We start from the raw sequence: 23,642 nt of genomic DNA on the forward strand, positions 1-23,642 counted from the left end.
ATAAAATCAAGCTCTGCTTGACAGCAGTTCTTGTCCAATTCAGTGAGGATGACTTTCAGAACGGCTTATAGATCTAGTCTCCCATACTGCTCAGGAGACAATGTAAATTTGTCCCTGTCAGGATCTTTCATCCATTGGGAACCTATTGCATCTGGACACAGGTACTCTGATAAATAACTGATTACTTTTCTGCCTTTCATCTCCCTTCTTCCCCTCTTCTATCATCATCTTACCTTTTTTCCCCCAAGACCCCCAGATCCTATAGAGTCCCTTCTTAACTGCATTTCCTTTCTGTACTGTGCCTCTAAGGAATAATGATAATAATTCCTGTTTATTAGGTTTTATTTCACCCTTTCTGCTGTTTCCTGGAAGGCCTACTTAGAGAGTACATACACACAGGCTTTATAGTCAGACCTAGGTTCAAATCTAAGATTCATAGCTGTTTCCTTTTGAAGGATTCATAACCTTAATGAATGTCATTAGCTCATCTCCAAACCAAAGATAATACCTACCTCTTCAGTTGTTGTAAGGGTTAAATGAGAAAATACATGCTTAACATACAGTAGGAACTATCAAGTTTGCTTAATTCTGTCTTCCCCTCTCTCAAAGAATTGTAGTTATGTAAACATTGGCTATCCACCAGTCTTTTGGGATAGCCTCGTATCCCTTAAACTTCTGTTCCCTTCAGTCCTTTCGTTTTAGCACGTTCTGGGATTATGATAATCATTTTAGGTAAAGATTATGGGAAATTAGGGATATATTCAGAGGTTTTTTAAAATAGAAGATCACAGATAAAGAAGAATTAGGAAGGTATAGGAGAACTCAAGGGGCTTTCACCTTTCTCTGTCCCATGAATATGGGGAGAGGAGAAAGAGAAAGCAAGCACAGAAGAACGCAGTTAGAACAGGTAGCACAATGAATCATCCTACTTTTTGAAACTAGAGGGTTTTGCTGTTTTTAAAAAAAAAGTAGTGTATTAATAAGCTATTGTATCTGAGATGTTTCTGGCATATGTTATTTATCTACTTTTTAAAAATGTTATTTTAGGACTACAGACTTTCTATTATATCACATACCCTTTCTCCTGAGTTGTCCTTTGTAAGTGATAAAGATATAGATACATAGTCACATATAATACATATTTGTGTGTGTGTATACACACACACGTATAATTTGCTCTAGAAAACCTCCCTTGCTATCCTATTTATGGGGCACAGATCTCTTAAAGGTGAATCTGTTTCCTCTCGCCTTTCGTAAATGGATGTACCATGAAAATACTGTAGTTTAGGATCTTTTAACTAATACCAGCAGTAGACAGACTCTTCTCAAACAAAATAGCACCCTATTTCATTCTTAGTGCTACTCTGAGTTTTAATGTTTGATGATTTACTTTGATATTAAAATGTCTTTTATTTTGGATATTGAGTTCTCTGTTTCTTTTACCATTTATTTAGTATGGCTTCCCTGGTAGCTCAGAGGGTAAAGCGTCTGCCTGCAATGCAGGAGACCTGGATTTGATCCCTAGGTTGGGAAGATCCCCTGGAGAAGGAAATGGCAACCCACTCCACTACTCTCGCCTGGAAAATGCCACGGATGGAGGAGCCTGCTGGGCTACAGTCCATGGGATCACAAAGAGTCACATATGACTGAGCAAATTCACTTCTTTGTATTTCATTCTTAGTGCCCTTCTGAATTTTAATGTTTGATGATTTACTTTGATGTTGAAGAATCTTTTATTTTGGATATTGATTCCTTTGTTTCTTTTACTATTTATTAAGTTATGTGACTTAGAATCCCACTTATCAGTGAATCTATTACATAGAGAAAAATACCTTCAAATAATATTTTGTAAAAACTAAGTAGGAACTCGCACCTCCTCACAGCTGAACAGCATACAGAAAGAAACTGGAAGAGCAAGGAAAAAGATTGTGCCTTCAGAATATTGAGTTTACTGTTGGAACTTCCTTAAAAAGATTTTTAAATACCTCAACCCCAGATGAAAAGCTAAATACTGTAAAGTATATATACTCTGACCAAAACCCTAAGAGATACTTTTCCTCTCAAGAGAAGAAAGTTGGATTTTTTCATTTTTAATCTGCATATCATGCAAAGCCGAGTCTTTTCTGTTTGGATTGCTCTCATCCCAAGCAGAATAATGAAATTGGGAATACCCAGGTAGTCTCTACTTTTCTCTTTCTTGGAGTTATTTCACAATTTTTGAATTATATTTTCCTCCAAATGTAGGTTCTGCATATATTATATTCCAAGTGGTTGAGTATAGTGGATTCATAGATTTTTAGTCAAGATGAAAGTGTTTACTAGTATGTATTCATCTGACAAGCATATGCTAGATTTTACTGTTTTCGTTTTATGCCAAGAAGTTATTTTTACATTGATATTGAGAGTCCCTGGAAATAGGCTCTAGCCAGACAATTTAAAAAGATGCATAAGTCTTGATTTTTAAAAATTGTTTTAAAAATGTGCTTTATCCTATCATATGTCAGTGTATGTCAGTCTTTTATACCTGCTAGTAATATCTCTTGAAAGACCATTTCACCTTATGATACAAAACTATTTGAGAGATATTGTAACATAACTTTGATGTATATAACTGCACCTCTGGTGAAGATTTTTGAGTCAGAGAGACCTGTGTTTAAACCCTGTTCAGCTGCTTAACATGGCTGTGTAGGAAGTATTTTTCTCTGTTAGGTTCCCCATCTGACACATAAAGATGACAAAATTGATTTGACAGACTGTTTTGAAGATTCACATTGTTCTTTCTTAGCATATGATATATTTTTGTCTAACATATAATAAGCTCCAGGAAAACAAGATGGTAGAGAGAGGCTCACTATATTTCTTAAATTTACCTGTAAAAGACCCTTGGAAATTTTACTTAAAACACTTCTCTGTCACATCTGAAGATCTTGTAAAACCAGTGACGTCTTTGTGCTTATTTTTTCAGTTTTAGCCTCTGATTTTTTTAAACATAACATTGTGTTTTTTCCCAGCTTTATTGAAATCTAATTGATGTAACAATTGTAAGTTTAAGGTGATAACTTGATATATATATATATAGTAAAATATGTTAAGTTTAGATATAAGATTAGTTAACTAGACCACTGTAAGGTAAGTTAAGGTTAGTTACCACATCTATCACCTCACACAATACTTTTTTTCTGGTTGTGAGAACTTTTAAGATATATTCTCTTGGTAGCTTTCAAGTATACAATACAGTATTGTTAACTATAACAGCTTCTCTGGCGGCTCAGACAGTAAAGAATCTGCTGCAGTGCGAGAGACCCAGGTAAATCCTTGGGTTGGGAAGATCGCCTGGAGAAGGGCATTGCAACCCAGTCTAGTATTCTTGCCTGGAGAATTGTTAAGTATAGTCACCTTGCTTCTTAAATATTAAAAATAGAATCAGTCAGCAGATATTTTTTGAGAAAATTACATATAACTAAGCCTGTAAGAATACCAAAGTTTATGTCCTCTCAGAATTGCTAACCACCTTACAAAGATATATCTAATATCTGAAAAATTCAATAAGAATATAAATTAGTATTATTAAAAAATACAAAGTATTTTAGTAATTTTGTACTATAGTAGACACAAGAATAAAGGTGCTGAAATTATCTTCCTTGTTAAAATATATTTAAAATTTTCTCAATACATTAATTAAATGTATGTACATACTTGATTTTTTTTAAATTCCAAGTATCTCCCAGGATTTTCTTATAGCCAAAAATTTTTTTAAAGAATATTATTTTTTGGATAAAACTTTTTAGCGAAACAACTTTTCTAGCTCAAGTTTTGTCACTGACTTTGAGATCATATAAAGATCCTTAAAATATGGTATATGAAAGCATGTAGAAGGATTAAATGACATATTCAAGTTCCATTTTATTTTTCAAATCTATGATACATGATTCACTTTTCCTTTTTTCAGTTTCAAGGTGTATAAAACGAGAATCTTACCTCAAAGTTCTAAGACAATCCTTAGACTATGCTTATTAGTCTATATTATACCCTTTAGCAATTTATAGTCATATATTTTTTTAATGTTGCAAATACTGTTCTACTTTTTATCATTTATGTTATTTTTCCAGTTTCTGATTCATAGACATTAAATAAACTTTTTTGTTTACTATATTTATTGTACATTATCACTGAAATGTGTTAATTACATATTTTGATAAAACAGGAGGGATAGGGAGGCCAGTGACCAAATATATATTTTAGTGGGCTGCTGAGAACAATTCATTCTTCAGTTTGTGATTAACTTTTTTCAAAAGTATACCTTGTAAAATACATGCAGTTTCCTGGAACTTAGTGATATTTCACAGTTGGTGTGCTCCAGACTTTGGAATTCAAATCAGTCCAGTTCAGTTGCTCAGTTGTGTCGAACTCCTTGCAACCCCTCCTTGTAGCATGCAGGCGTCCCCGTCTATCACCAACTCCCGGAGCTTGCTCAACTAACTTTTGGCTGTGCTAGGTCTTCCAGGCTGGGCAGGCTTTTCTCTAGTTGTGGCAAGCAGGGAAATTGAAATAGGAAGCTCGAATTTTTCATATTTTTCTAAATTAGAAAAATTTCATATTTTCTAAATTAGGATTTGTATATGGATTTTTATTGATTCCGTAGTTTAAAAGTTTTAATTCATTAATTTGAGTGTGTTATACAAAAAATTAATTTCTTTGTGGTCATTGCATGCAAGGCATAGCATAATATAAAATCTCACCATATCCATGATGTCTTATTTCCAGGCAATGAAAACTATAAACAAATAGCAATGTGTGTTCTTTACCATATAAGCATGGATGATCGCTTTAAATCAATGTTTGCATATACTGACTGCATACCACAGGTGAGTGGTTTAAGTGTTTTCTTAAAAAGGCATTAAAAAAATATGTTTTTTGCTTTCTTCTCTTGATTTGTCAAATAGCTTTTTTCTTTTAAAAATTCCCTCCTAAAAATAATATAAATTTGTTATATACAATCTGAAAGTACAGACAGTATAAAAATGAAAATAACTTTCTAGCTTATCCCATAAAAGCTGATGTAAGTAAACATATGTAAGCAAATGAAATAATGTGGAGTAAAAATCATACATAGTATATAGAAGCTTAATCATATCTTGATTTTTTATTTAGTTTTAATTCCTAAAAGTAGAATTACTAGGTCAAAAGGTATTTTGTGTATTTAACACAATATGGCCAAGTTACCTTCCAAGAAGACATGAGTTGATTTCTCCCAACTATCATTTCACTTTTATAACAACATTAGATACTATCATTTCTCTAAAAATGGAATGTCTGGGATTTTTTATTTGTATTTCTGTGAATATTGGTGAGGTTGAACATTTTTCACATTTTTATTGTTGACATGTTATAAATCTTTTATTTCTATTGATAATTTTTCCATTGGCATGTCAATATTTTGGGACTAATACATAAGATCTATATATATAATAACTATTTTAATTCTCCTTGTCATATTACAGACATTTCCCAACTTCATCATTTGCCCTTTAATTTTGTTTGTAGTTGACTGTTTTGAATGCTTTGAATGCTCTGATGAAAAAATTCTTCATTGAAATACTTTTGCTTTCTTTTATAGCACTGTTCTCAAGAAAGATTTTTGCTATAACTCAATTGTTTGGTATATTTCATATGTTAGGTTTATTTGTCTTCAAAAAGTTTAGTGATTTTTCTTTCATGGACTCTAAGGGTTGAGATTCATTGTTGTTGTTCAGTCACTAAGTCATCTCTGACTCTTTTTGCAACCCCATGGACTGTAGTCTGCTAGGCTCCCCTGTCCATGAGATTTCTAGGCAAGAATACTCAAGTGGGTTGCCGTTTTCTTCTCCAGGAGATACTCTCGACTCAGGGTCAAATAAATGTCTCCTACATTGACAGGCGGATTGTTTACCACTGAACCACATACATATATGGTTTTACTCCTAGAGAATTTACATTCAAAGTCACTATTGTGCCATTAATTTTTATTAAACTGAGCTCTACTAATTTGATTACTATCTGATGATCAGAATACTAGTTGGCTGATTTTTAATATTATTTTTTATAATATGGCTTTCTAAAGTAGAGAAAGCAGGGATTCCCCGATTGGTCAGTGGTAAAGAATCTGCCTGCCAATGAAACAGACATGGGTTTGATCCCTGATCCAGGAAGATCCCACATGCCTTGGAGCAACTAAGCCCTCGTGCCACAACTCTTGAGCCTGTCCCTAGAGTCTGGGAAGCACAGCTCCTGAGCGAGCCCGTGTTCTGCAGCTTCTGAGGCTCATGCACTCCAGGGCCTGTGCTCCCCAGGACACGCCGCCCCGAGGGGAAGCCACTCACAGCTCGAGAGGAGCCCCCGAGCCCACAGCCAGAGAGAACACAGCGCATCAGTGAAGACCCAGCCCAGCCAGCATAAATAATAAATAAAAGGAAACTTGCAGGATGTATAATATGCAATAAAAATGCAACACTTTTAAAAGATACTTTAGAAGAATATGAGTAGTAAATTGTGCTTGTTAAAGTAATCTTCTTAAGCCTCCTACTAGGTAATTCCTTATTAGCCTAATGTAAGTTATTAAATGTGTATTATATTGGCAAATGATTAATATGTAGTAAAAAATAAGACCATAATTTTTCTTTTTATTAATTCTTCTTAATCCTTCTATTCATCCCAATTAATAAAACAGTTCTAAAAATTGAATTTGTGATTCCAAAATTTTAATACTTTATCCATATATAATTAAAAAGCTGATAAACCCTCAAGGATAATTTCTTAGGCTTTTAAATCAGGGGATAAACTAATTATGCTTGTTTACAGAAACTAGGCATCCTTCAAATATACTGCATATTTTATCTAACATGGCAAGGCTTCTTACAGAGATAATACATGTCAGACTATAGCTGATGCAAAGTGTAATCAAACTCTTTGTCAAACAAGTTTTCAATAAAAGAGGAGCCATGTCGAAGGGAGATTACAAATGATTTACTACAGTCTCACTCCATATGTTCCAAAGGTTTTCCTTCACAATTTCAAAGGGTATCCTTTTCCAAGCCCATTTAGTGTCAGAACTTCATTGACTGCAATATACAAATTGGAAAGCAGTGACAAAAAAATAATATTTTTGTCTAAATTGATTGTTTTTATCCAGGTTAGATTTTAAAGAGAATGACATTAAATAAAAGAGAAATGTAAACTAAGAAGAGATGGAAAACTTATTTTGTTAAATATTTTATTCATTAAATATTTATTTAACCCTTCTCTCTATACCATAGCATTTATAATCTCAAACATAACATATAAAGCTATTTTCAATAAATCAGAAATAAAAGTGTTTAGATTTCTTTTGAGACATTAATATTATTGTAGTTGAAGACTTTGTAGAAAATTCTCCCATAGCTTTTCAACAGCCATATTCATGCATATTTCCTTGCCAGATAATTTTCTAACATCAAGCATTTCTGCAGAGGGATTTTCAGAACATTTATGGTCTGTATTTAATGAACAGAATCTTCCAAAATTCATTCAGCGGTAATTGTTTGGGGGTTTTAATTTATTATATTCTGTTTTTAAAAAGCTCAACCCTGATAAGAATAGTGAAAGTATGTATTCAAGTTATTATGTTGTAGACATCCTGAAACTTTTTAGTATGAAGCCATAGTTTGAGAAAGTAAATGATACTCTAGAGTATGTTTGTTCCTAAAGTGCTATCCAGGCTATAACTTGTACTTTATAAGGCTCAACTTTGACATATTGGGGAAAAATTGACACAGTTTAATTGCCACCCAGTGCCAATTATGAAAGTACATTGTAAAATAAAAGAAAGAAAATTTGGTATTATGTTGAAATTTCCAACCTTCCTTCAGAAATTAAAAAGATACTCCTTTCAGAAATATTGACTTTTCAAAGTAATGTTTATAATACTAGCAGAGCTTTAAACTCATTTGTGACAGCAACTGATTAACCTTCTTCTTAAATAAAACTATATATCTGGGTTTTGGAATATGTTAGAATTAATGTAATACTTTGTTCATTTCAAAATTATGCACATTAATTTTTGTGTGGTAAATATTGTGAAGAATTGCAAATGAATTTTTCAAATGACAAGCCTAAAATAACTTTGAAAGTAGGAATGTTACATGCTCAGTTGTTCAGTCGTGTCCACCTCTTTGCAACCCCATGGACTGTAGCCTGCCGGGCTCCTCTGTCCATGGGATTCTCCAGGCAGAATACTGCAGTGGGTTGCCATTTCCTCCTCCGAGGGATTTTCCCGACCCACGAATCGAACCCACAGATCAAACCTGCATCTCCTGCATTGGCAGGCAGATTCTTTACCACTGAACCACATAGGAAGCCTGAGAGTAGGAAAGCGGTGATTAAATTGTCATTCATATTCATTTCAGCAATCAAAAAAGAATAGGTGGTATGGTCATATTCTTTAATTACATTAGCTATATATGTAAAGAAACTTTATAAACTGTGAAACACTGTACTAAAACAAGATGCCGTTAGTAAATAGTTCTCACTATTTTGGAACCACTCAGAGTCCAATTTAAATGCTCCTTTTCTTAAGTGTGTTTATACTTAAGGAACCTATACTATACTTTTTTAAATTTCTTCAGAATTTTATTAGTCCAAGTAAACAGTGTCTTAACACTGCTCATAGAATAGCATTTCATAAACTAGATTAACCTAAAGAGGTTGTATATGGTGCATGATGATGGTCTTTTGGGGAAAAATTATTCTGTTGATTCTTAAAGAGCTGGACTTTGGTGGAAATAGATTGAGATGCTCTATAATTAGAGTTCACTTTTGTAAATTATTTAACATTCAGAGTAGGTGTTATAAATTCATCATGCCTCATAATCTCTTCCACTATTAGGTTGCTTTTCTTCTTTTGTATTTTATTACCTCTAATTATCCAATATATTCTAATTTTTTCCTCTTCCAGTATTCTATAAAATTTGGGGGTCAGGGCAAGTCTTTCTTCATATACGATCTTAATGGTCTCAGTGGGTGAATTGTTTCAGGTGAGCATACTTGGGGATAACCAGGAGTTAATGGTTGTATTCTAATAATAGTTAAGAGTACACATTAACAGTTCATTGTTATTTAGACCTCTGAGATGCATGTTTTGTTTAAATAGGTGCAAATGCCATCCAGATGCTTATAAAAAGTATTTATTGGTAATAGAATGGCCAAAGTACATGTTTAGGTAATGATGTCATGGTGTTATTTAATATTTTACCCTAGAACAGTGTGCAAGAATCTTCATAGTAATCCACATGTTTTCCACCACAGTTGTCCTATTTGGCCCCTCTTTGATCTACATGCCTCTTTTTAGCTGAATGCTGGTAAACGTCCTTTCTGACAGCCCCCTTTGCTCCTGCCTGCCATTATCTGCTGAAGTTCAGAAACCAGAGCATCACTTCAAACAGCAGAGTTAGGGAGTAGCCAGTCAGAAGAGATTCCTGAGGCATGCAAAGTTCTGCCATAATCATTCAAAGATGTTTGGGGAGGGGGGGTGGTGGTGGTAGAGGTGTATGTGAATATAGCGAGCTGTGGGGGTTGGCCTCTGGTCACTGGTAAATAAGTGAAGTCAGGTGCCAGAGAGTCTAGACACAGTGATTTCAGTCCTGGGTCTTTGGTATCTGATACTCAATATGGGACTTGTCTGATTGAACACTATTGCCTCTTCATTGCAAAGACTGAAGCCCTTTTAGTGCCTTCCTGTTAAATTAGTAAAAGATGACAATGGACATAGTTAAAACAGAACAAATCTAGTTTTAATATTTCCTAGTTGTTAGCAATTACACTTATTTTGAAGCGTTGTAACAATCAAATTAAAGACAATGTTGCATGTGGAGTTTGAACTAAATTAATATTTTAAAATGTGAGGGCTTTAATTAAAATTTAAGTGTCTCTCACTGTGAAAAACTAATTATATATCATGATATGTTTCTTTAACATTTAGTCTTGATTTGGGAATGTGGGTAGTTGGATAAGGTTTTAAACCATCATTATTTTTTAAAAAGCTAGCTCCTGAATATTTCACCACAAAACTTAACATGGAAATTACAAAAACAAGGCAAAACAGAACCCCTCAGCTTCTAACAAATCGCCTACAGTGCCATTTTTAAGGGCAAGTTTCACACTACAAGATTAATTTCAAGTAAATAACAACATAGCTTGCCTTGTTTAAGCGTTACCTTGATGTGACAAACAGACTTTTGTTATTTTTAAAAAGCTTCTTATATCAGGAGAAGTTTGAAAGAAATCTATATATAGTAGGTTTTTAATTAAAGTATGAAAAACATACTGTATTTACAGTACTGTCATCTACATTTTTATTAATTTATAATTTAATTTTAATTGATAGTTAATACATAGGTAGCAGAATCTGTTAAATGTATATCCAGTAATTTAGGATTGTTTTATCTACACCATAGATTTTTTGTTGTTGTTGTTGTTCTGCAACATTTTTAAGTGTTAGTGATGAAAGATTCCACTAGCGGCAATATTTATGTTAAAGAGGTGCTCTCTGAGGAAAGGCATGATACATACTAACCATTTACCGGCTATAGTGTTTTTGTAGTTCACAGCAAATAAATGAATTTTACACACACATACATACATAGATAGATATATGGGCTTCCCCAGTGGCTTAGCTGTGAAGAATCCACCTGCAGCACAAGAGACAAGGGTTTGATCCCTAGGTCGGTAAGATCCCCGGAGGAGGGCATGGCAACCCATGCTAATATTCTGGCCTGATGGATCCCATGGCCTGCAGAGCCTGGCGCTCCATAGGATCACAGAGTGGGACAAGACTGAAGTTGACAGCACACATGTACGTACACACATGTATACATATCGTTTTGTTAGAATGATATCAAAGTATTTTTTGGAGCAGCTGTAAGTGGATTTGTGTTTTTAACTCATTGCTAGTATATAAAAGTAAGATTAATTTTTACAGACACATGATATGTTGACTATGTATCCTTTTTGAAACTTAGAAGTTATTTGGAACTAACATAGAGATTAACCACAAGACTTAACAGAATAAGGTCTAACCCATCAACAAAGACATGTTGATCTTAAAGGTATTGCCTTGAGATAAAACATAAGAAAATTGTACGTTATAAATTTTAGGATTAACATCCATATATTGTTAGCAATTTTACTAAGAGAAAAATATCTTTATATAATATGCATTGAGTAAATTTACTATTTTCCAATAACAGTAGACTAGCTTCTCAAAAGTATGGCATAAGATTTGTCATTTCTCCTTTATTATATAGCAATGACCTCTTATCATGACAAATGTAGATATAGCTAAATGGCATAAGTAGCACATCCTTTCCTTCCTCTTTTTCTGTCTGCTGCTTCCCATACCCATCTTTCTTTCTCTTATTAAGTAGAGTTCTTTCCTTATTTTATATACATTCCCAGATGATTGGGTCAGACCTTGCAAGTTCAGTTATCAACCGTAAATGACAATTCCTAAAATCATACGTTCAGTCTGAACATGTCTTCTAAAATTGTGTTTATAACTTTTATTGACTATCTGCACTAGACTGTCACATAGGCAGCTTAAATTCAACATATCCAAAAGCCACAATTACTGTCTTCCCTTTGAGGTTTTCTCCTATTCTAGTTTCTGTCTTTGGGTAAGCATTGGCACCATTTTTCATGTTGTTCAGGATATAAACCTAGGAGTCATCTTCATTTCTTCTTCTCCCTTAATGCCAACATACAGTCAGTTATTAAATCCTGTTTGACTGTCTTTCCTAAATATATCTCTGAGCTGTCCTTGTTATCTCTATCCCTACTACTCTACCTAATCCAAGCAGCCATCACCATACCTGGACTTTTCTGCTAGCCCTTTAGATGGTCTTACCACATTTTCTTAGACTATTTCAGCCTGTTTTATATACTGGTCAGATCTTCTTGAAACATAAATCTTATTCTGACACTTTCCTTATTTGGAAGCCTTTAACATCTTCCCATTTTCCTTAGAATGAAGCCCCAAATCCTTAACATGTACTTCAAGACCCTGCATTTTCTGGCTTTTACTTTCTTATCTCTTATCACTGTTTCCCTCACTCCAACCATGTTTGCTTTCTTTTAATTCTTCAGAAGAATGACATTTTTTCCTGCCTTTGCACAAGCTGTTTTCTTTGCTCAGAGTCTCTACTTCCTCACAATATTTTAAGTTCCTTTAAAGCAAAATCTTTAATATTTCTGTTACATTCTCCACTGTACTTGGAAGCTTATATTTAATACTGAGCATCTAATAGTTCACTAAGGTATTCAGTAGGAAAAGCCTACTCTATGTTGAAAATGTAATTGTATTATTTCCAACATACATTCTATGATAACATACTGTGATTAAGCATTGCCTATATTTTTCATGTGTTCAGGGGTGTTTTGAATGAAATATGTCTTGTGCTTCTTGCTAGTTAATGAAGATGCTCTTCGAGTGTTCAGATGAACGAATTGACTTGGAACTCATTTCTTTCTGCATTAATCTTGCTGCTAACAAAAGGAATGTACAGCTTATCTGTGAAGGTTAGTGCCTTTGAGCTTCATGGATAATCTCTATCATATGCCAATGGCAAATGATAGATAATAGATAATAAGGAATTAAGAGTTATAGTAAATATGTGAATTACATCTTTCTATAATTTAAAAAAGTATAGCCCAAATCCTTAAACACCAGACTCATAAATATTCTTACATCATGAGCAGACTTACTCTCTAGTAACATTTTATACACTGTTTTGTCAGTTACCCTTAATTGAAATTTGATTTTTAAAAATATTTTCTAGGTGAAACAAAACTTTTTATTTGTAAAGCAGTCTGTTGCAGTGTAAGATGGTGCAGTACAAATGTACTTTCTGTAGTATCTTTGTAAAATGATTTGTCATGCATTTTGGTATTTCAGAGTTTGCTCAGTAGTTTTTACTTGAAAAATATACATGTAAATTATCAAAAAGTACAAACTAGCAATAGGAAAAAATAAAAAATTTTATTTCCACTATCCAGAGATAGTCATAGATAAAACTTTGGTACAGTGCTTCTGCATATTGTAAGTTAAAATGGGATTCTGTATATTTGGTGACATGTTTTTTAAAGTTAATCATATCTGAATATCTTTCCATGTGATTAAATACTTTTATAAAATGTAATTGCTAGTAGCTGAAAAAATAGCTCATTAAAGGATTTTCCATAGTTTAATCTGCTGTTTGGATAGTTTGTGCCTCTTCTTTTCTATTACAGACAATGCTGCAGTAATTTTTCTTTCTCTGAATCTTTCATGTTTCCATTTTTATATTCTTAGGATAAATTCCTGGAAATACTGTTTTTATGGATCAAAAAGTATTTATATTTTACAAATTTGTGGTACACACTTCATATACATACTGTGTTTCCATTTATGTGATATTCTAGAACAGGCAAAATCTGTGTTTAAAAAGAAAATACAAAAAAGAAGAATAAGAGGAGGAGAAAAGAAGAAAAGTAATCGTATTGGGGAGATCAGCTAAGCACAAGGGAACTTTCTGCAGTAAATGGAAATATTCTGTCTTGATATAATATATGAATTATAGAGAGGCATACATTTATTAAAATTAATATATCCTATAAAATTTTTGTATTTTCTGTGTATATATTGGGTTTTCTTGAGAGCTGAAAATTTTAAAGATCATTAAATTTAAATGAACCTTAATTTTATTGGGGAATTTCTCTGTTATTATTATCAGGAAACGGGCTGAAGATGCTCATGAAGAGGGCTCTGAAGTTCAAGGATCCATTGCTGATGAAAATGATTAGGAACATTTCCCAGCATGATGGACCAACTAAAAATTTATTTATTGTAAGTGTTGTCTTTGGCTTTCTGTCTATTAAAATAGCCTGGAACTGAAGTTTTAAAGTGCTGTGTTTGGAAATATAACTCTTCCTTAGCTCCTGTCAAATATTAATTCATGATCCAAGTTGGTTCTTCTTGTTATCAACTTCCTTGGAAGTTTAGCTCCTACAGATTTCAACCTAAGTTTCAATACTGTTTTTGTTTTATGATCCCTGTCCCTAACCTTTTCAACCTCACTCCAGTTTTCTTGTCTTAAACCAATTCCATAGACTCCCTTAGCAAGTTAGCAGTCCATGGGGTTGCAAAGAGTCAGACACGATTGAGCGATTGAAGAACAACAGTTGAAACAAGAGAATCACATTTGATACTTTTTCTTCCTGTGCATTAAATTATTAGATTAGTTCTTCTGTAGAAATATTTTAAGTTTATATTAAATTTTGTTTTATTCAGGATTATGTTGGGGACCTTGCTGCTCAGATCTCTAATGATGAAGAGGAGGAGTTTGTGATTGAATGTTTAGGAACTCTTGCAAATTTGACCATTCCAGACTTAGACTGGGAATTGGTTCTTAAGGAGTATAAGCTGGTTCCATACCTCAAGGATAAACTAAAACCAGGTCTGTGCTAAGTATTTCACTTCTGCATAATCATTATTTCTCTCTTTTGTGGGTAAAGCTACTAGAGCAGTATTTTGTGACCATTATTATACTACATTCCCAGGCCTCTAGTTCTTGCCCTACTTCTAATTTCTTTCTCCCAGAAAAGCAGTCACTCGTTTTCCTCTTATATGTATATACTTTTTTCCCTAACAATATGTTTTCTTAATATTAGTTTCCCTTTCCTATCCTGCCTTACTATTTTTTTATCCTGCTATTTTAAATTACCAAATAACCATCCTGCTCTACATGAGTTTACATGCACACATGAAGTTCTTTGAGGCATTGAAATGACTCTTCTATTTTCTGTGTTTACATTGTCATTCATTTATATTTTCAAAGACTTATTGAAAATACAATACCACCTTTCTACTGCTCCAGAAACCACAAACTGTCATTGTGGAATGGAATTCTCTGAACATGGAACTTTGGGAAAAGGAAAAATTCGTACACATGTTAAAGGTTCATAAAAACTGATTAATAGCTTTCAGTATCTTTTCTGTGAATTGGAATCTTGGAAATATAAAAGGATTTGTATCAGGACATTTCAATGAAAACTTTCTGTGATGTTCTCTTCACAGGTGCTGCAGAAGATGACCTTGTTTTAGAAGTGGTTATAATGATTGGAACTGTATCTATGGATGACTCTTGTGCTGCATTGCTAGCCAAATCTGGGATAATCCCTGCACTCATTGAGTTGCTAAATGGTAAATTATAATTTATCTTATTTTTATGCTAATATATAAACCCATTATCTGCAGTGATAATATATTATTTATCTTGTTGCATTGGTCATCTTATAGCCACTTAAATTATATAGTTAGCAAAATGAATTAAATATACATTATACTAGAATTAGATAGCATAATACCAAATAGCTTTAGGTTGCAAGGTTGAGAATGTTCCTATAAAGTGATTGAGGACCAATTTTATAGATAACTACCCTGCTCTTATCAACCTTGAAAAGCTAAATATTCTGCCATTTATTCTTTCTGTTGAGCTTTGTCTTGGTTGAATTATGTCGCTTTTCTTGCACAAACCCTTATAATAACTTGATTTCTAATCAGAAAGGTTTATTAGGAAGCTAATTCAAATCATCATATTCCCTCCTGGATCCATATATAGTGTTGTCCTCTAAACTTTCTGCAATGAAGAAAATATTCTCTATCTGCACTGTCCAATACATGTGGCTATTGAATACTTGAAATGTGGCTGTTGGGACTGAGAACCTGGATTTTAAATAAAATTTAAATAAATTTAGTTAGCCACATTGGCTAGGATTACAACATAGGGTAGGAGTTCTAGATAGTCTTCCCTTACCTTTATTTTGGTCTTAAGGACCCAGATTCATCATTTTCCACTTCATACAAAATTTGTCTGACTCTAAATATATTTTATTAGGGCCAAGTTCTCTAGGACCTTGTTTTATTAGTCTTCTCGGACTTCCATAATAAAATATCACAGACTGGGTGGCTTAAACAACCAAAATACATTTTCTCATATTTCTGGAGGTTGGGAAGTCTATTGAGGTGCCAGCTAATTTGATTCCTGGTGAGGTCTTTCTTCTTATCTTACACAAGGCCATCTTGTTATATCCTAACATCCTCATATGGTGGGGGCAGTTGGGCAGAGAGGGGGAGTGAGAGAAAGCATAAGCGTACACAAGTGCTCTGGTATCCCTTCTTATAAGGTTACTAATCTTGTAGGATTAGGACCCCAGCTTTATGACCTCGTTTAACCTTAATTACTTCCTTCTAGCCCTATCTCTGAATATAGTCACATTTGGGTTTGGGGCTTCAACATATGAATTTTGGAGGGGTGCACTTTGGCCCATAGCAGATTTACATTAAAAGTAGCTAATTAGTGTAGAAGTTAAATATACTAATATGGAAAGCTTAAAAAGACTCTCTAATCTCAGTCTTTCCTGTACCAGATATAATATATATGTATTTTATATTATTTTAATTGTCTTTTTTTGAAGTGTACATAAAGAAAAACACAAGTTACAGGTATATGTAGAACAGTGAATTTTTAAAGTGAGGGTTCTCATGTTATTCCCACTCGTATCAGGAAATGAATTATTACCAGCACCCTAGAAATCCCCCTTCTGCCATGTCCCAGTCACTGCCACCTCTCCAGAGCAGTTCTGTTTTTCCTCTTATCACCCATAGATGAATTTTGCTTAGTTTTCAACCTTTTAGAAAGAGAATCTAGTTTATTTTGCCCTGTGTTATAACTGTGAGATTCATCTTTGTTGTGTTCTGAAGTGTTTCCATTTATTGCTTTGTAAATAAATATACTACTATTTTTCATTTCTAACTATTGGTTCATAGTAGAGTGGGTTTTCTGTTTGTTTTTTAAGAGAAAGGGGCTTTTATAAGTAATGCTTCTGTAAACATTCTTAAATGTTTCATTTAGTGAACATATTTACTCATTTCTATTAGACACATAGTTAGGAGTAGAGAGAGTATGCATATATTTGACTAAAAATAATGCCAATCTGTTTTCCAAAGTAGTTGTGCCAATTTTCAGTCCCTCTAGCAATGTACAAAAGTTCCAGTCATTCTACATCACCAGTGTATTTCAGCATCCAGCGTCTTTAATTGTAGCCTCCATAGTGGTAGTGCATTTTGATCTTAATTGCCCTTCCTAATAATTAATGTGGAGAAGGAAATGGCAACCCACTCCAGTATTCTTGCCTGGAGAATTCCATGGACAGAGGGGCCTGGTGGGCTACACAGTCCATGGGGTCACAAACAGTTGGACACGACTGAAGGACTAACAATAATTAATGAAATTAGTATCTATTTGTGTTTATTGACTGTTAGATACAGCAGATAAAGTGAGGTGCCTATTTATTCTTTTGCCCAGTTTTCTCTTCTAAATCTTGAAAAGTTTGATATGTAAATTCTTTTACGTAATCATTTTTAATGATCATCTAGAGATAGTGCCTCCATATTTGAAGTATTTCTACAAGTAATATATATGGATTTGCTTTGGTACACTCTTCTCACAGCCAGGAGTTTTCATGTTAGAAGTAATTGAAAGGCTAGGTAATTGGGAGGTGAAACTAAAGACAATGTAGTTGTCATAATGAGAATGAGGATTTTGTAGTGAGCTGGAGAAAGTTGAAACAAAATGACCTGGGTCCTTAAATTGCTGTCACATTGATTATGACTGAGAGATAAGATAACAGAGCCAGCTCAGTGTTTTACCATATGTTGATGTTCTCTGACATGTTATCATAGGCAGAGGCTGTATACTAATATTTTTTGAAAATAAATGGATTTTGAAAATTAAAACCCTTAGGGTTAAGTGAGGGAACATTGTATGCCAACAGAGTAATTAACAAAATTTTAACCCAAATAGTCTGAGTGGTACTTTGGTAAATTAGTGAGGAAAATTATTTGGAATGGCTGGACTTTGAAGGAATCACAGTTTATTTCGCCCAACTAGTCAATGTTGACCTGTAAATATTTGTCTAACAGATATCACTGAACTGTTGCCAAGAGTTGAGGTCAAACTACTAGTAAATCAAATTTCATAGCCAGTACCTATAAATTGTATTTCTATGAGTATTTGCCTTTGCCATTACATAATATTAATTCTTTTAAAGTCATCTTCTTATGATAATAACCATTTCTTAGTTTGTATAAGTGCATAACATTCTTTTTACTAGTATAATTAATTAGAGTGGAGCTAAAGTTACTTTTTTGCTTCATGCCAATAATTGCAGTTTAATTTTGTTAACATTATTCAATGAAGAAAAAACCTGTTTATAATAATCTAATTTCTACCAGAAATTTAGAATTTAGAGGGTGTGATTTTTTTTTAAGAACCAATTTTGTCCTGTGAGGTCAACATTGTAGAGACAAAATAGAACAAGATTTATTTTACAAATTAAAATTATCTGAAGAATTTTTATAAGGGACCAAAACAACCTCCCCACAAGTGGTGGTAAGTTTTGCCATTTCACATTAGAGACTTAGAGGTTAATTTAATGAATTTCTTTATACTTGGTGTCAATGTAGCAAAAATTACTGTTAAAGCACTGTTACTATTCTCTTAAACCTATCTTGTTTCTCATTTCTTCCTAGATAACAGCTTTTTGAGATGAACAGTCTCAAATAGTTTGGTTTGGATTCAGAGATGATATAATTTCTCTCTTCAAAATCTTATTTTTTATTTTTGTTTTACAAAGTCATAACTTATTTAGTTTAACAGCACCCAAACTTAGTAAAACTTATGAAAATATATCATTATGAAATTTTTGACTGATCATCATGTAATTTAGAAAAAAACATTTAAGACATAAATGATGTATGGCAGCCATATATATTAAATAATTTAAACTAACTGTCCTTTACCTGTCTCCTTGTTACCTTTGGTTTTTCTCATTCCCCACTTTTTCCCCTCAATGTTTTTCAGTTTTGTATATAACTTAGTATTTTTATTTGAAGTTTTCTGTTGCCTTTTAGCTCAACAAGAAGATGATGAATTTGTGTGTCAGATAATTTATGTCTTCTACCAAATGGTTTTCCATCAAGCCACAAGAGATGTCATAATCAAGGAAACACGTATCCTTTCAGTGTTCATCATAAGTAATGACACTTCACATATTCAGAAAAGATACATTGTTTGGTATTGGAAATTATAACTTTCTTTACTGCCTCTTTTAGATTCATTGAGGTTTCTATCTTGATTTAAGTTTTCTTTATTTATCCTTCCCTTTTCCCATACTGTTGTTTATACATTCCTTTTCTTTTTATAACATTTTAAAATTAACTATTATTTTGATTATTGCTTTGTAAAAGCCATTGTTTATTTAGGATTTATGGTATGTTAAACCCACTCCAATATTCTTGCCTGGAGAATCCCAGGGACAGAGAAGCCTGGCAGGCTGCAGTTCATAGGGTCGCAAAGAGTGGAACATGACTGAAGCCACTTAGCACACATGCATGGTATGTTAATGCATGTATTTCATCATTTACTGTTTTTTCCTGAATTCAGTTCCTCTGTTTCTCTACATTGATTTGCTTCTTAATTGATTGCATTCTCTTATACTGCTTAGTGAACATCTATAGTAATAAAATGCACCTGTATCTGAAAATAACTAGTTTGTCCTCTTTAAATATAATTTGGCAGAATATGAAATTTCTAGATTGCCCATTATTTTCCTCATCAATTTGAAGGTATTTTTCCACCTTTAATTGCTGCCAATGAGAAGTCTGTAGTCTACTAATTATCTCTCATAAAATCTAATGACAATTTACTTTCCTTTCCTTTATAAGCGACTTGATCTTTCTGCCAGGAAGACCAAAGGATGTTTCTGGGTTTTGTTTAAGCCACTATAGCCACTATAGTTTTATTAGAATTTGAGTTGGTATTCATCACCCTTGCTTGATTTTTCTAAGTATGCAAATATGGTGTTTGTACTTTGTCTTTTTTCTAATCTTAGGAAAGTTTTCTTGAGTTACAGTTTATAGTATTTGTTTCGTTCTATTGCCATGATTGTCTTTAGAATTTCTGTTGTTGGATCCTCTTTGCCTACCTTTAATATCTGTCATTTTCTAATCTTTTTAATCTCTTTTCATCTTTTTAAATTTTACAAATTTTCTTCTTTTTTACCTTATATTTAATTCAGAGTTTATCTGTTGCCTTTATTTATTCTTGTATTACTATAAACTTAGTTTTAATATATCTGAAATGATTTTTAGTTATTTCTTGAATTACCTCTCTGAGTTTTCTAATACTGATTCCTATTATTCTTTCATATATATATATACACACACATATATGTGTATATCTATATATAATATTTTCTTAAATTCTTTCCTTTTTGAAATACTAGAATAATATGAAGTTATCTTATGTTCTGTCTTCCTTATAATAACCACATCCATATATATGATTTTTTTTGTTGACTTGATTGACAGTGATTCTTTTCCTTTATTGTGTGAAATACTTTGTATGTGAGTTTCTGTTGAAATTAATTTTTCTGAACTTTTAGGAGGGTCAAATCAAGCAAGAAAGTTTTACAGCCGTGCAGCTCTAGAGCTTCTTCTCTAGTTACTTTCACAATTTTCATGTTTTCAAAAGTATGACCTTATACATTCCAAGATTTACTGGCTCTTTTTCTTGCCCAGTTTTATCTCATATTTTTCCTTTATCATCCCTGTTTTTAAAATAAATGAAACATTAGATTTTTTGGTCACCTTGTATTAATGATTGTATTTTAAAATTTAAAGTTAGATTTCAGATTAATGTTTGAATTTGGAGAAATGCAGGATTCTCTAACATGATTGAACAACCTCAATATCAGTTTGTATCTTTAACCACTTTTTATATAGAGGCTCCAGCATATCTCATAGATCTGATGCATGATAAAAATAATGAAATCCGAAAAGTCTGTGATAATACATTAGATATTATAGCGGTAAGTAATTTTTCTTCCTACTAAAAGTATAATAGTCTTTACTTTATGGAATAAAAGAGCCATTGTACACCTGTTTAGAACTTTGCATTCAGTATACAGTTAGCACAAATTTGTATTTTGGTACAGCTCAGAAAATGAAGTGATACGGAATTCACTTTTTAATTGACGTATGGCTGATTTACAGTGTTGCATTAATTTCTGCTGTGCAGCAAAGTGATACATATACATACATTCTTTTTTATATTATTTTCCATTATGGTTTATCATAGGATATTGAATATAGTTCCCTGTGCTAAACAGTAGGACCTTGCTGTTTATCCATTCTATGTATACTAGTTTGCATCTGCTAACCCCAAACTCCCACTTTATCCCTCTCCCACCCCTCTTCCCTTTGACAACCACAAGTCTGTTCTCTATGTCTGGGAGTCTATTACCGTTTTGTAGATAAGTTGATTTGTGTCATGGTTTAGATTCCACAAATAAGTTATGTCATATGATATTTGTCTTTCTGTTTTTGACTTACTTTACTTAGTATGATTATCTCTGTCCATTCATGTTGCTGCAAATAGCATTATTATTACATTTTATTTTTTATGGTTGAGTAGTATTCCATTACAGGCTTCCCAGGTGGTGCTGGTGGTAAAGAACCCACCTGCCAATGCAGAAGATATAAGAGATGCGGGTTCAATCCCTGGGTCAGGAAGATCCCCCGGAGGAGGGCATGGCAACCCACTCCAGTATTCTTGCCTGAAGAATCCCCATGGACAGAGGAGCCTAGCAGGCCACAGTCCATAGGGTCACAAAGAATCAGACACGACTGAGCAACCCAGCAGCGGCAGCAGTAGTATTCTAGTGTTTATTTGTACCACATCTTTATCCATTCATCTGTCAATGGATGGATAGGTTATTTTCATGTCTTGGCTATTGTGAATAGTGCTGTTATGAATATGGGGTGCATGTATCTTTTGAATAATAGTTTTGTCCAGATATATGCCCAGGTGTGGAGTAGCTGGATTATATGGCAGCTCAATTTTTGCTTTTTTGAGAAACCTTCATACTGTTCTCCATAGTGACTATACCAGTTTACATTCCCACCAACAGTGTAGGAGAATTCCCTTTTCTCCATACCCTCTCCAGCATTTGTTATTTGTAGATTTTTTTAATGATAGCATTCTGACTGGGGTAAGGTGGTGCTTCATTGTAGTTTTGATTTGCATTTCTCTGATAATTAGTGATGTTGAGGATCTTTTCATTTGCCCATTGGCTATCTGTTTGTCTTAGAGAAATGTCTGTTTAGGTCTTCTGCACATTAAATTCATTGTTTAAGCATTATTAAAACCTTTGGCTTTCTACTTTTGAGTAGAGGTTGTACACTTAAAGAGATTTTCTACATATTCAAAGTTTTAATCTGGTCTGCATGTCATCTCAGAATCACTTGTTTTTCAGAAAAATTATTGCAGAGAAGCAATATTGCAGAGAAGGGGTTGATGACAGTCTTATCAAAACTCAACACCATCAACTTTACAGTTTGGTCATTAAATTTTTTTTTAATAAAATAGAATCTCATTACTATTTTTTAAATCTTTGATAAATTTTGTTGTATACGTTGACTTGTTTTACAAGTTGTTTTGAAGTGATGTTAGTTCACTTCAGTTGCTCAGTCATGTCTGACTCTGTGACCCCATGGACTGCAGCATGCCAGGCTTCCCTGTCAATCAGCAACTCTCAGAACTTGCTCAAACTCATGCCCATCCAGTTGGCGATGCCATTCAACTGTCTCATCCTCTGCTCTTACTTTCAACTCCTGCCTTCAGTGTTTCCCAGCATCAGGGTCTTTTCCAATGAGTCAGTTCTTCGCATCAGGTGCCCAAAGTATTGGAGCTTCAGCATCAGTCCTTCCAATGAATATTCAGGATCTATTTCCTTTAGGATGGACTGGTTTGACCTCTTTGCTGTCCAAGGGACTCTCAACAGTCTTCTCCAACACCACGGTTCAAAAGCATCAATTCTTTGGTGCTCAGCTTTCTTTATGGTCCCAACTCTCATATCCATACATGACTACTGGAAAAACCATAGTTTTGACTATACAGACCTTTGTCGGTAATGCCTCTGCTTTTTAGTATGCTGTCTAGGTTTGTCATAGCTTTTTTCCCCAAGGAGCAAGAGTCTTTTAATTTCATGGCTGCAGTCACCATCTGCAGTGATTTTGGAACCCAGGAAAATAAAGTCTGTCACTGTTTCCATTGTTTCCCCATCTGTTTGCCATGAAGTGATGGGACTGAATGCCATGATGTTAGTTTTTTGAAAGTTGAGTTTTAAACCAGCTTTTTTACTCTCCTCTTTCACTTTCATTAACAGTCTCTTTAGTTCCTCTTCACTTTCTGCCATAAGGGTAGTGTCATCTGCATATCTGAGGTTATTGATATTTTTCCCTGCAGTCTTGATTCCAGCTTATGCTTTATCCAGTCTGGCATTTCACATGTTGTGCTCTGCATATAAGTTCAATAAGCAAGTTGACAATACACAGCTATACTCCTTTCCCAATTTAGAACCAGTTCATTGTGCCATGTCTGATTCTAACTGTTAGAACTGTTTGCAATAATGAAACACCCCCAAATATGTTTCTCATGACTTTATAAGTTTTAAAAGTATATGTCACTGTTAAG

At 33.6% G+C, this 23,642-nt stretch overlaps 1 protein-coding gene across 3 annotated transcripts in view; it reads left to right on the plus strand.

Moving 5' to 3' along the window:
• The window catches only part of KIFAP3 (kinesin associated protein 3), a 149,961-nt gene that overhangs the window by 81,438 nt on the left and 44,881 nt on the right, over positions 1 to 23,642 (plus strand). For all 3 annotated transcript variants that reach the window (XM_020874134.2, XM_020874136.2, XM_020874135.2), the window contains 7 exons: positions 4,765 to 4,865; positions 12,477 to 12,585; positions 13,779 to 13,891; positions 14,336 to 14,501; positions 15,122 to 15,247; positions 19,019 to 19,117; positions 20,891 to 20,976. In XM_020874134.2, coding sequence (XP_020729793.2) covers positions 4,765 to 4,865; positions 12,477 to 12,585; positions 13,779 to 13,891; positions 14,336 to 14,501; positions 15,122 to 15,247; positions 19,019 to 19,117; positions 20,891 to 20,976 — 800 coding nt within the window. The remainder of the gene's footprint in view (positions 1 to 4,764; positions 4,866 to 12,476; positions 12,586 to 13,778; positions 13,892 to 14,335; positions 14,502 to 15,121; positions 15,248 to 19,018; positions 19,118 to 20,890; positions 20,977 to 23,642) is intronic.

Source organism: Odocoileus virginianus, chromosome 11 (assembly GCF_023699985.2).
Source record: "Odocoileus virginianus isolate 20LAN1187 ecotype Illinois chromosome 11, Ovbor_1.2, whole genome shotgun sequence".
NCBI lineage: Eukaryota > Metazoa > Chordata > Mammalia > Artiodactyla > Cervidae > Odocoileus > Odocoileus virginianus.